The 14171-nt window shown below is 42.4% G+C and overlaps 1 protein-coding gene across 1 annotated transcript in view; it reads right to left on the reverse strand.

Moving 5' to 3' along the window:
• The window catches only part of MPP4 (MAGUK p55 scaffold protein 4), a 37964-nt gene extending 28290 nt beyond the window's left edge, over nucleotides 1–9674 (reverse strand). Inside the window, exons 1-6 of the mRNA XM_069574482.1 lie at nucleotides 9587–9674; nucleotides 8427–8548; nucleotides 6891–6968; nucleotides 3751–3831; nucleotides 1788–1919; nucleotides 305–386 (exon numbers count right to left, since the gene is read on the reverse strand). Coding sequence (XP_069430583.1) covers nucleotides 305–386; nucleotides 1788–1919; nucleotides 3751–3831; nucleotides 6891–6968; nucleotides 8427–8548; nucleotides 9587–9674 — 583 coding nt within the window. The remainder of the gene's footprint in view (nucleotides 1–304; nucleotides 387–1787; nucleotides 1920–3750; nucleotides 3832–6890; nucleotides 6969–8426; nucleotides 8549–9586) is intronic.
• Nucleotides 9675–14171: the final 4497 nt, after the last annotated feature.

A 14171-nucleotide genomic window follows, 5' to 3' on the forward strand; every position in this document is an offset into this window, starting at 1 on the left:
ATCTATACAGTGGCATGACGATACTCAGCTTGTTAGGTTTATGTGGGAATGTAAAGTGAAAGAAAATTAATTTAAAGCATAGAATGGAATTAATTTAAAGCATAGAATGGAGGGACACTTAGAAAATTACTTGCTCCTGCTGCTGCTGCTGGTGAGGAAGGGCATTGGGGTTGGTTTCTCTGGAATATTTCTGTCTTCCTTCTTAGTAACCAAGCAATGGAACTTATTAAAGGCTCGACCTCACACAGGAGACAGGGGTCCCCTGTCTCCCCAGTCATGCTTGCACGCCGCTGCTCCAGCTTACCACTCCTCTCGGCCAGCCCACCATGGATGACTCTGGCCACCAGGATGTCCCCTGTCATCTCGTGGCGCTTGATGGTAGCTCCCTAGGAAGAGAGCACAGTGGAACCCACTTTTTACCTAACTTGACCACTTTCCTGGGGGCTTCCCTCAAGGTCGTTCTGGTCTTTCAAACGAGGGAATTCATACCAACAAGGGTCAAACATGGAGAAGGAGATGACAACCCGCTCCAGTATTCTTGCCTGGAGAATTCTGTGGACAGAGGCACCTACAGGCGGGCTATAGTCCATAGCGTCTCAAAGAGTCAGACACGACTGAGTGACTATCACTCACTCACGCTCAGGGCCATATGTATACCGTGTCATCAAAAAGGAAAGGCCATTTTGCTCAGTCTGCCAAAGTCTCTATCCAACCACATAGACATCAAATAATGTTCAGATCTTTCCAGAGATAAATAGAACTTCCACGATTCCAACCTAATCAAAGGAAATACACTTAGAAAATTACTTGCTGCTGCTGCTGCTGCTGTTGCTAAGTCGCTTCAGTCGTGTCCGACTCTGTGCGACCGCATAGACGGCAGCCCACCAGGCTCCGCCATCCCTGGGATTCTCCAGGCAAGAACACTGGAGTGGGTTGCCATTTCCTTCTCCAATGCATGACTTAGCTTCCCTTTAACAGAGGGAAAAACTTAGGCAAATACATTAGAACTAGGTGAAATATATGTACATGTCACAGAGCCAAATAATAAAATAATTTCTTTTTTCTCATAGCTGTTAAAAAAGAAAAATACTAAGCAGAAATCTTTCCTGGTGAAAACATTACAACCTGTAAAGTGTTTGAAATCACAGGCAAAATTGATTAAGATATATTTTAGCCATTATCATGGATTCCCTCATGTTGCCTAAGTGCCTCACACTATAAGTGACCATAGATAAGAATATTGCCCAACAGTTATTTCAAGCTGCCTACCACACTAAATTTCGAGAATTCTAAGATGAAGCTCTGATCTCTGCTAGAATCATACGAGGAGAAAGTACAGCAGCACTGATTTTGACTGCTTTCCTCTGGCAGACTGAAGAGACAGAACAGACAAGCATTACGAAATTCTGCCAGCAACCATGCTTAGCTGGGATTAGGATTGCTATGATAAAGTCAGAAAGACAGGTAGGTCTTTCTGCAAATCAGCAGAAAAGGGGAAACACATAACCCTCACCAAAAGGGAGAATAATTTGTAGCTCAAATATATCCTTGATTGGGTGGGGGAAGTTAATAGTTGAATAAAGAGAAATTATTAGTTTAAATAACACATGCATAAGGAAAACTGCTAGTGGTTCTGTGTATGGCCTTTGAAATATTTTGCTTATTTTAAATTAAAGAAAATTTTTATTAAAAAAATATTGCCCAAGTAACTACTAGAGATAACTTAGCTCCCAATTAACCCTGGTGTAATCCTAAATGAAAAGATAGCAGTAAGAAGATTTCCTTACCAGGGGCTGCTGGTTCTTCACCAAGCAAACAATCCTCATTGCTTCCTCACTCTCAGGGATGTTGTCTGGCAGTGGGGGAAGAAGGGGCTCAAAGTCCTTCTGAGCTACCGTGTCATGGGCACTGAGCAAGGCCTGGAAACAGAGAAGGAAAAGGCAAATGAACCTCACGCATAGGATGCACCCACCTAGAAGATGCCGACTCAGTACTGTGAGAGACACATAACAACAACCAACACGTACGTGCCAGGCACAGTTCTAAGTGTTTTACGTGGATTAACTCAATCGTCACAGTAACTCTGAGGCAGGTATACATAGACTTTTAACTTTTAAAATTTATTTTTATATAATTTTAAAGTTTACTTTCCGTTTTCGGTTATTACAAAATAATGGCTCTATTCCCTGTTTGTACAGTACATTCCTGCAGCCTTTCTTACACACAGTAGTTGATACTTCCCACTCCCTCAGTCCTGTATTGCTCCTCCCCACTCACACTCTGCTGGTAGCTCCTAGCTTGTTCTCTGTATCTGTGAGTTTGCTCCTTTTTGTTATATTAGATTGTTGTATTTTTTAGGTTCCCCATATAAGTGCTATCATACAGTATGTCTTTCTCTGTCCGACTTATTTCATTTAGCATAATTCTTTCAAAGTGTCCATCTGTGTTGCTGCAAAGAGCAAAATCTCATTCACTTTTACGGCTGAATGGTATTCCATTGTGTGTGTGTGTGTGTATGTGTGTGCGTGTGAGATGTCGTCTTTATCCATTTGTCTGTTGATGGACACTTACGTTGCTTTCATACCTTGGCAACTGTAAATAGTGCTGCTATGTATGTTGGAGTGCATGGATTTTTTTTCAAATTAGTGTTTTGGGGCGGTATATACCCAGGAGTGGAATTGCTGAGTCAGATGGTAGCGCTATTTTTAGTTTTATGAAAAACCTCCATACAGTTTTCCACAGGGGCTGCATTAATTTACTAGGGTTCCCTTTTCTACACATCTTCATGAGGCAAGTATATTTATTGTCCCCATGTTACAGATAAGGAGACAAGGCGCAGAGAGGGTAAGCAACACACAATTTATTCTTTCATTTCTGATAAAATGTATTCTGTCATGGTCTGATTTCCTGGAAACCCATGTAATCCATGATGCTCTGGTAGACTTGAACTACAAAATAGTTATTGTAATAGTTTCTCCAGGCAAGGTAGAATGAGAGGCAGTAATCAAAACATCTTGCTGGTTTAATTTGTCAATAACACCCAAGATCCCATGTGAAACAGGATGAGAAAAAGCAGTCCCCTGGTTCAGGGTACGATCAAATAGTTCTGGTATGTTAAAATTTCATTTCATGGGGTGGGGAAGTAGTCTTTCTACAACTCTGCCTGAGACTGGTGGACAGAACTCTGTTGGAACTCAGAGAAAATTCTGTAGGTTTAGCTTGTGAAATAAAACTTTTTGACTCAAAAATTCCATTGCTCCAGATGCAGATATTCTCCTAAAGTTCTAATTTGTTGATAAATTGGCCTCAAAACCTGTAAGGTAGGGTTCTGTTCTGCAATCCAATGTTCTTTATATACCCCCTCATAGAGCTATTCATTATTATACTGTTTTTTCCAAATACCTTCATGCACTTTATCTCTGAAACTTAAAATATTTCCCAGTTGGAAAGGATGTATCCTGCCTTAATTGTCCCCCAGAATTTTAGAGGAATGGTGGCTTTTCAGGGGCTAAACAAGATGCCATGGGAAATACTGAATGCCTCCATATAAATAGAGCCGGCTTGGCTCCATGACTGATGAGATTAAGTCGCCCATCAGTCAGATCTGAGTCCCATATCTTTTGGCATAATCTGTTGGTTACCCACATACAGTAAAAGAACATCTATTCAGAGAGCACATCTTTATTTCTTCTTCCCAACTCTGTCAATGTGCTGAATGGTTATACCTTGTCAATTTTAGCAAGCACTTGCCTTAAAGTGTGGAGCCTGGAGGATCTGTCTTAGCTCTTGGATCTCAGGGGACTTGGGGGTTTCACGTAGTATCTTCACTACCTAGTTGGTGGGAAAACATACATGTGAATTTTTAATAATCTTTATCACCTAGTTAACATCACTCAGGTTGGATAACAGGTATATTGACATGATATTTACCTAAAGAAAAGCTGTTACTAAAGCTTTCTTCTTCACCTTTAAAGTCAGGTGAAATTAGCATTTTTTCTTTATTCACTAAACTTCATTACAGCAGGTAGAATCCAAGACTAGGGATAGATCTAAACCACAGTGCCCTTGTCCTGGCACCTCACAGACTTGGAAGAAGGACTAACTTAATTTTGTAAGATCAGATGTGCCAAGGCAGTGTCCCTCAGTGCCTCTGAAGTGACTGTTTGCTCACGTGAATGCTTTATGGGCAAGTTAAGGTATCTGAGTTCTCCAGGTACAGGCTCAGTTACTTGGAAAATCAAGTAGCTTTAATCCCATGGGATGTTCCATTTTTCAACTAAAAAATGAAATGATAATTTGTATTTTAAGGCTTTTATTTGATTAGTAATTGTAATGTTTGTTGCAACAAAAAAAAAAGTGTTAGAATAAATTTGGATCCCTTTGCTTTGGTTTAAGTGTAGACCTGGCTTCTGATAGAACATAAGAGCTTTCAAGAATTTAACTCTGTAAATGCTCACCGGTCAAGCAACATCACATCCAGTCAAATGAAAACAAGAGGTTTAGCAAACTTCACCTCCACTCACTAGGGTTCAGTTCAGTTTAGTTCAGTCGCTCAGTCGTGTCTGACTCTTTGCGACCCCATGAATCGCAGCACGCCAGGCCTCCCTGTCCATCACCATCTCCCAGAGTTCACTCAGATTTACATCCATCGAGTCAGTGACGCCATCCAACCATCTCATCCTCTGTCGTCCCCTTCTCCTCCTGGCCCCAATCCCTCCCAGCACCAGAGTCTTTTCCAATGAGTCAACTCTTCGCATGAGGTGGCCAAAGTACTGGAGCTTCAGCTTCAGCATCATTCCTTCCAAAGAAATCCCAGGGCTGATCTCCTTCAGAATGGACTGGTTGGATAAAATCACACGTGTGTGTTTCCCCATGGATAGCTAAGAACAATTTGAGTTGTTGATTACTGGAGTTTCAGCTGTAAGGTTTTATTTTTTTTTCTTTTTAAAAGTTTCTATTAATGTGGTGTGGACAATAAATAAAAATAAAATGGATTATATTTATACATCCAAATATTGGGCTTCCCTGGTGGCTCAGACGGTAAAGAATCCATTTGCAAGACGGAAGACCTGGGTTTGATCTCTGGGTGGGGAAGGAGGAGGGCATGGCAACTCCAGTATTCTTTCCTGGAGAATCCCCATGAACACAGGAGCCAGGCGGGCTATGGTACATGGGTTCGCAAAGAGTCAGACATGACTGAGTGATTTTCATTTTTCAGCAAATATGTATTGAACATTTACTATGTGCTAGGTATTGTTTTTTTGTTTGTTTGTTTTTAAATATGTATGTATTTATTTACTTGGTTGTGCTGGGTCTCAGTCGTAGCACTTGAAATCTTTGATTTTTTTCTGACATGCAGGGTCTAGTTCCCTGACCAGAGATTGAACCCTGGTCCCCTGCATTGGGAGGGCAGAGTCTTAGCCACTGGACCACCAGGGAAGTCCCTAGACACTGTTTTAAGTGATGTAAATACAGCTGTGAATAGGCAGACACAAACCCCCACACTCATAGAATTCACCTTTTTGTTAGGAGCCACAGATAATAAGTAAAATGTGTAAGTAAAAAAAATATAGTTTTATTTGATGATGAAAAGAATTAAGAAGAAAAATAAAACAAGGAAGGTGGATAGGGAGTGCTATGAGGGGATTGCAATTTTAGATGGGGTGACCAGAGAAAGTCTCTGTGAGAAGCTGACATTTCAGTGGAAACTGGAAGGAGATGAAGAAGCATATCATGTGGATATATAGGCAAGAGCATTACTGACGTAGTAGCAAACACAAAGGGCCTGCGGCAGGAGCATGTCTAATTCAAACATCCACAAGTGGTTCATGAGGCTGAAGCAGAGTGAATAAGGGAGAGGGCGGTAAGTCAACATCAAAGAGAGGTAATGCTATGTTTGCCTATATAACTTTGATGTTTACTCTGAGATGAGAAGTTGTAGGAAGAGTTTGAGCAGGACAGTGACACATTCTGACTCATCTTTAATTCAGACTGTCTTAATGGCTGCCGTGACAGAAATAGATAGTTAGGGAGCAAGAGTAGAAGGAGACGACCAGGCAGGATGCTACATTGCAGTTATCCATGTAAGAGAAAATGATGGCTACACGCAGTGACACAGTAGAGGTGGCGCATTTCAACATATTTTGAAACCAGAGCTGAAGGACTAGGTGTGGGTATGAGAGAAAGAGAAAGTCAAAGGATCCCAAAGATGCTGGTTTAAGCACCACAAAAACAAAAATTGTGCTCAGTCATGTCTGACTCTTTGCAACCCCTTGGACTGCAGACCACCAGGCTTCTCTGTCGATGGAATGTTTCCAGGCAAGAATACTGGAGAGGGTTGCATTTCCTACTCCAGACGATCTTCCCAACCAGGGATCGAACCTACAACTTTGTGCAGGAGGCTTCTTTACCACTAGCGCCACCCGGGAAGCTCCATGCAAGAACAAAAATAGATAGAAAAGGCTGGAGGAGGAGTAGCTTTGGGGTGGGGATGATCAGGAGCTCAGTTTGGGACCTGTTAAATTGGAGGGGTCCATTAAACAGTAAAATGGGCAGGAGACAGTGGATATAAGAGTATAATTTATCGGAGAAGTCCAGACTAGAGAAGTAAAATTGGAGATCATTAGTAGAAAAACATTACCCTGTTTTCATAGCATAACTGAGTCGAATTTTTAGGGAAAAAGAGAAATGGACACATTTCTCTAGAAAAGTGTTTTGTTTTAATTTGGGGAGGCAGGAGGCCAATTGTCTTTCTTCTTTTAAAGCTCAGTTAGAAGCAAGGATTAGATGCATAGTCACCAATTAAACATTTAGAGCATTTAAACTAGCACTATGAGTAAAATGGCATCATGTTAAAACTACTATTCTCTGGATGAAAAAAAGCACCTCACCTCGCAGGATAATGCCTGTGCATGGGGTGTGGCTGGAACGAGCTTCTTCTCTTTGAATTCCTGGAGGCTGTCATAAACCTGCAGAGGGGCAGCGAGGAGAGAATGAGGTACTGAGCAAAGGCTTGCCAAGGGGAGAAGCAGCCTGGGCAATGGTGCCAGCATGTGGGCAGCCTGTGTGCCAGCCTTTAATAAGGTTTGTTAGGTTGCCAGAACTTTTTCACCTTATAATTAGAAGCTTGTACCTTTTGACCAACATCTCCCCATTTCCTCCATCCCCCAGCTCCCGGCAACCACTAATCTCTCTGTTTCTATGAACTCCACATTTTTAGATTCCACCTACAAGTGAGACACTAATCTCTCTGTTTCTATGAGCTCCACATTTTTAGATTCCACATACAAGTGAGATGACATGGTATTTGTCTTTCTCTGACTTATTTCACTTCACATAATGCCTTGAGATCCACCCATGCTGTCCCCCAAAAGGAGGATTTCCTCCCTTTATGGGTGAATAATATTCCATTGGACGTCCCATTTCCGAGGATATAGTAAAATGAAATCACTATCTCAAAAACATATCTGCACCCCATGTTCATTGAGGCTTTATTCGTAATAGTCAAGGGCTCCCCAAGTGGCACTAGTGGTAAAGAACTCACCTGCCAATGCAGGAGATATAAGAGACCTGGGTTCGATCCCTGGGTTGGGAAGATGCCCTGGAAAAGGAAATGGCAACCCACTCCAGGATTCTTGCCTGAAGAATCCCATGGATAGAGGAGCTTGGCAGGCTACAGCCTATGGGGTCACAAAGAGTTGGACATAACTGAGTAACTCAGCAGGTACACAAAAGCCAAAACATGGGAGAAAAAATCTGTGTCCAACAATGGATAAAGAAATCAGGTATTTTAAAGCCAGTGCTGTGAGGAGTACTTCTGTGTTCACACTAAATACATTGACACCTCTTTTAAAAATATACTATTAATATGCACCATAGGCTGACCACATTTCACAGTGAAGGAAACACATCCTCCAAAGATAACTTCAAAAGGATCTTTCTTGATAATAACATTTGTTTAGAAGAACAAAATTATAGTCAGATAGTAGACGCTATTGTATAGTGTGAAATTTCAGCCAACTTATAAAAGAAAGCCTCAGAGTAAGAAAAACTTAAGATACCTAAACACAGCTGTGGACATTTCATTTTCAAATTTATAAAAAAAAAAGAGGAATGATATTTTAAAGCCTTTTTATTTGTCCTGAGTTGACCTCAAGGACAAGGGGTCGTGGACAGCTGCTTATAGGGTTGCCGATAGCCATTTTCGGTGGCTGCTTTGTGACCCTGGGGCCCCTGGAAGAGAGGAAGGTGGGGGCAGAAAAGAGAGGAGCTGCTCTCCTCAAGCAATTTCCTTCCTGAACTTGGGGTTGTGTAGGTCTTCCTTGAACTTTTTCCCTGTTGAGCTTTCCTGCCATGTGACAGGTGACGCTGCTGGATGAGCAGGTGCCGCTCCCAAGACCACGGCTTCAGAGCAGCGGTGCACTCACCTTGAGCAGAGCCTGCAGCCACGGGGAGTGGAGGAGGTCATAGAGGAGACACACTCCGTTCACATCTCGGCTGTAGAACAGGTTCAGCTCCTGTAACACGAGCCTCAGGAGGTGCGAGATCCCTAGGAACAGGAGAGGGCAGAGATGGGGTGGCAGATGAGGGCAGAAAGAAGGGCAGGTGTAACGTGAAGGACAATTCAGACCATGAGGAGGCTCCAGGGGCTCAAAAGGAGAGGAGTGGACACTGCATTTAAAGCCGAAAGATCTACCTTCTGGCTCTATTATCACTGTGTGTGCTTCAGAAAACCGTCCAACTCTCTGGGAACTAGTTCCTTATAGAAAATGAGGGTATGTTTGCTTTGCTATAGAGTTCTTGCTAACATTAGATGAACTAATAAATCACAACATACAGATGAAAACTTTTATGAGAGCTGTATCGCTTTCCCCTCCCCAGTCCTAACAACCTCTGGTTTATTCCAAAATTATATAGTTGTTTTCTGGATCCTTCAAAAATGCGGTCATCTGTATTTACCCTTTATGAAAATTCTTATTGAAAAACTCTCCCAGCAGGCTCTTGGAAAATACTTACTCATGTCTGTGTCTGCACTGGGTCTTAGTTGTGACATGCAGGCTCTTCCAGTTGCAGGTTGCAGAGTCTTTAGCTGCAGCATGTGAGAGTTCCCCGACTAGGGATCGAACCCAGGCCTCTTGCTTTGGGAGTGAGGAGTCTTAGCCACTGTAGCACCAGGGAAGTCTCTCCCAATAAATAGGCTTTTAATACAAACCTCAGGGTTCCACTATTAAAGGGACTGGACAGATTTTAGCAAATGCTTGTTTTTACAGGTGTTTTCAGAGAATCCTATTTGTTGCAATGGTATTCTGAATGTGAACAGGTTGCAAAATTCTAAATAGAAGTAAAACATTGTGGGATAGGAAAAAAAGAGATTCCTAATCTGCTATGCCGATTTCTTTCCTTTCTGCCTTAAAAACTGCTTGGACGTATCACTAATAGATGCAACAGGACACTTCAAAGTGTATAACAAGTTCCATATAGAAATCAGAATAAATCTATCAGAATTTCTGCCCCTAAATTGGATCACATTGTTAGAGTAACATTGAAAGGTCTTTCTGGTCTAGAAAAGGAACTTGGCACCACATACCATTCTCTGGATTAGTTCTTGTAGAGAGCTTCTCATCCTTCTTGTCTTTTTCATCTGGAAGATCTGATCCTTTGTCTGACTGTATCATCCTCCTTGCCCAAGATTTCAGACGGGATTCAGAGCTAGGGAACAGATCAATAAACAGCACACAGCTCATTCAGTCACGCTGGCCCCACAGCCCTTGGACTCTGTGCTACATATACACCAGGATCCACATCAGGTAAAATGATCCTGCCCAGTGGTACTTCCTCTCTAAATTCACCACCACCAGCTGTGTGGACAGGATAACTCACAAAGCATTCCTTCTATCCCTTCTTTTTTTATTTTCATATATTTTTAAATAAATACTTTGATACTTTATTTTTTAATGTGTTAATTTATTTATTTGGCTGTGCTGGGTCTTAGTTGCAGCATGTGGGATCTAGTTCCCTAACCAGGGATTGAACCTGGGTCACCTGCATTGGGAGCATGGAGGCTTAGCCAGTGGACCACCAGGGAAGGCCCTGTTCCCCTCTTTTTTTAAACAAGTGACCAAGCTATATCTGTTTATTTTCCACCTCTTTGTCTTGTTGATTTTACTGCTGTTCTGAGCTTGGAAGGGCCTTCTCTGGCCTGACTCCATCTAGCCTCTCCATCTGGCCCTGTTCCCTCTCATCGCAACAATGGCACTGGTCACAGCTGCAAAAGTTATGGATTGCTGCTGAAAATACCATTAGAGTTTATTTCATATATTGCTATACGTAGGTTTAAAGAAACCCCAAACAGTAGTAGCTGAACAGAGTAGCTCATATCTTGCTCATGTAAGAGGCCAGAGGCAGAGCCAACCCAGGGCTAGTAGGGCTGCCCCACTCCTGAAATTGTGAGGGAATAGGCTCCTTCCAGCCCACTGCTCTGCCTCCTCAGGATGCAGTGTGATTCCTATCTTCCTGCTCTAAGACAGTGGCTGGAGCTCCAGCCATCACGCCTACATTTCAGCCAGCAGGACGAGAATCAAGGAAACGAGGGCAAAGGAGACATGCTCCCTGCTCTTTGAGTTAGTTTGACAGAGAGAAGTTGCCCTACATGATGGGAAATCACTTCAGGCCCTAAACTTTCAAACGTCCCATTGGACTCTCATGTTACTGAGAAAAACAAAACAGAAACTTATAATTATCTGACCCCAGGTGGTGCTAGTGGTAAAGAAGCCACCTGCAAATGTAGGAGACATAAGAGACCTGGGTTCAATCCCTGGGTCGGGAAGATCCCCTGGAGAAGGAAATGGCACCCCACTCCAGTACTCTTGCCTGGAGAATCCCATGGACAGAGGAGCCTGGAGGGCTATAGTCCATAGGGTCACAAAGAGTCAGACATGGCTGAAGTGACTTAGCACACACACACCAAAACTCAACTTCTCTTCATGTATAAACACAAAGTATTTTTGCACAGTTTTAATGTACATTGAATTTTCTGGAATGTTACTACCATAACTGAAGAATGAATTTACTTTGTTTTGCTTGGACTTTATCAAGTCCATCATTTCAGAAAAACCATGTCATTAATGGTAAAGCTGCTTACAGCATATAATACAAACTACAACACACCAGGCTGCGGCTGCGGCTATCTGCATTCAAAGCCACTGATTCCCTAGAGAATTCTTTTATAGGTGCAAACATGTGTTACTTCATTATATCTTTTGGTATAATGATATCCCATTTTTATACATTGTAATAGTATCTTACCAGCCACATTTACTTAATTTCTCTTTCTCATTATTACTAGGATTTGTTTGTTTGTTTCATGTAAGTAAGTGCATTAGTCTGGGTTCCCCAGAATCAAACACCGAGCAAGGCTTCTAGTGAGGTGATTTGCTTGGAAGTTGATCCAGAACATCAGCAGGGGAGTGGGGTATTAAGACAGGGCAAGGGGGGAAAGACAGTAAAAGGTGTTATCAAGCAAGAAGCTGCTCTGGGTACTATGGTGCTTAACCCATGGAGAGACAAGGGTCAGGGAGTGGGGTTATTTATACCCCAATGCTGCCAGATACGGGTTGAGGGCTTTCCCCAGAAAGCGTTACTTCTGGGCCTTCCAGCCTGCTTCCTGTGTGCATTCAGAGAGTGTAGATGCAGAATGCGCCAAAAGGGATAAGGGTAGGGCACTGCCAGCACTTGTTACAGGAGGATAATAATGAATAAATTGGGATTTTTTTAAAAGGAGCATTTCACATTAGTTGTTAAAGACGTGGGTATTGAATCAGATGAGGCTGAGAACCACTGTCTAGAATCCAGACAGACTGTGGGGTTGACTCAGGGAGGATGTCTAGGAAAAGACAGATCATCATGTAGTCTCTCAATTCTAAGGCAGTGAGAAGAGCAAAGCAGAAAGCTGTCATGAAATCTTAGACAGACTTGCCATACACATTCTTGCCCAGTCACACTGAAGTTCCTAGTTTGCTAGATTCTGCCAAAACTTGGCATCATAAACTTTAGCCTTGCTCAGCACCACCCGCCCTACCCAGCCCCAATTCGGTTTAAATCCTGCCTTGTTCCTGCATTCCAATTTTTGAGCCTCTGTTGAATCATTTAGCACAACAGTTGCTTATACGACTCATCTTCCTCCCTGGAGGGGAGCACTTCCAAGGTAAGGTTTGAAAAGGGAGATGAGGTGCCTTCCAGACAAAATTCAGAGCAAAGAGATGAGTCTAACACCAAGCCATCATACTTGGGCAACTTCTTAAAATGCTTCTCACAAATTGTATGTTCTTGGTAAGGCAGTGTGAATTAGACAATGATGCTATGTGTGCACTGTGGGAGAGCCATAGTTCTTCCATATTTAATGCCCAGATGACAGTGTGCCCAACCAGGCCTATCCATGCAGCATATGGGGACACTGGAGACTGCAGACTCCTGAGATGAAACTGAGAGAAACTTACAGACAGACTGTGGTTTCTGTGTGCGTGTGAGCCAAGCCCCATCAGTCATGTCTGACTCCGTGCCACCCCATGGCCTGTAGGCCACCAGGTTCCTCTGTGCGTGGGATTGTCCAGGCAAGGGTACTGAAGGGGTTGCCGTGCCCTCCTCCAGGGCATCTTCCTGACCCAGGGTTCAAACTCACGTCTCTTGCATTGGCAGGCAGATTCTTTACCACTGAGCCACCTGAGAAGCCTTTATAGGTTTCTGCAGTGAGTTCTAATTATTGAAGTGTGTGTGTGCTCAGTTACTCAGTCGCATCTGACTCTTGGCAACCCCAAGGACTGCAGTCTGCCAGGCTCCTCTGTCCATGGGATTTTCCCTGCAAGAATACTGCCTTCAGCCTCATTCCTTGTCAAGACCTGGATCGAGGCTGACAGATCCTTGAGGCAAACAAATGCAATCTTACAGATAAGGAATCTGACACCCAGTGGGGTATTCAGTAGATTTCACAAGTAGTAAAGACAAACGTTTTCCTCCTTTTTTTTTTTCCCCATATTTAGTCCTGAAACATGCTAGTCCCTGGCAAAAGATTGTGATGTCCTTTCCTTGCCTGCCTTTTTATGACCGTCAGCTGAGACTTAATCTGTTTCTGTCTTGAGGAAGAGAATTCTTGATTGAGACTGTAATAGCCAACCATAGGCAATCCTGAGCTAAGTAACACAGGAAGCATGGCCAGTTCTTATCATTAACTTAGAAGCTGCATTAGTGTTATTGACACCTAAGAAATTCGCCCTAATGTTACTTTAACAATCAATACATGTGAACTTTTAAAAATATAGTGATTATTATTAAATGCCACAATCCTTACCCATATTATGCTTATTTTTCAAAACAATGCTTTCTACTAGACAAAGCTGAAAAAAGCACCTGAAACTTAACAATGAGAAACAGCCTGTACAAAAATGGCTGGCTTCCTCTGGGTCAAAAGGCTACTGATTGGGACTAAGACAAATGTTCAGCTTTACTTAGTCTCCACAGCAATTCATTATTCCATACTTAAGAAAGGCTTTCTCAAAGCAAAACCTGCTCTTTCAAAATCAAAAAATTCTCCATAGACTTTAGGATATGATGCAACTAAAGCATTCAATTATCATTCAGAATTTTTAGCTCTTAAAAATTGACAGACAGACAGACATTTGTATTAATAGATCTCTTCTGGTAACTGGGGGTCATCTGGCTGGGTCTCTTACCTGCAAGACTGCAAACATGTAACGCTGCTCCTATGCAGAGAAAAGCTTTAGCAGGAAATACCAGTGGACTATTAGGTGCCAAAGTCACCTCACTGTTCTAGATAAAACCTCGGTGCATCCTCTTTGATCTAATCCATGGAAGCCTAACCCCGCCTCACCACTAAATTACTCTTAAGCCTCCTGTTACAAATCTTTCTACGTGTTCCGAGCACTGGTTTCTTGCACTGAAAAGTCCAACATATCATTTTCAAACCTTCACTTTAGTATTTTCTGATGGCCAGCACATAGCTAACCAAAAAAAGATGAATATTTTTGTTGACTATTTCAGGAAAAGACACCCCATGATAGACAATAGCATCTTTATTGAAATCTAAGGAAAAACTGATACTTGAGAGTAAGCTGCCTTATTAATCTTCTCACATTATGGTGAGGAAAAAAATGGAAGAC

This window comes from Ovis canadensis, chromosome 2, assembly GCF_042477335.2.
Source record: "Ovis canadensis isolate MfBH-ARS-UI-01 breed Bighorn chromosome 2, ARS-UI_OviCan_v2, whole genome shotgun sequence".
In the NCBI taxonomy this organism is placed as follows: Eukaryota; Metazoa; Chordata; class Mammalia; order Artiodactyla; family Bovidae; genus Ovis; species Ovis canadensis.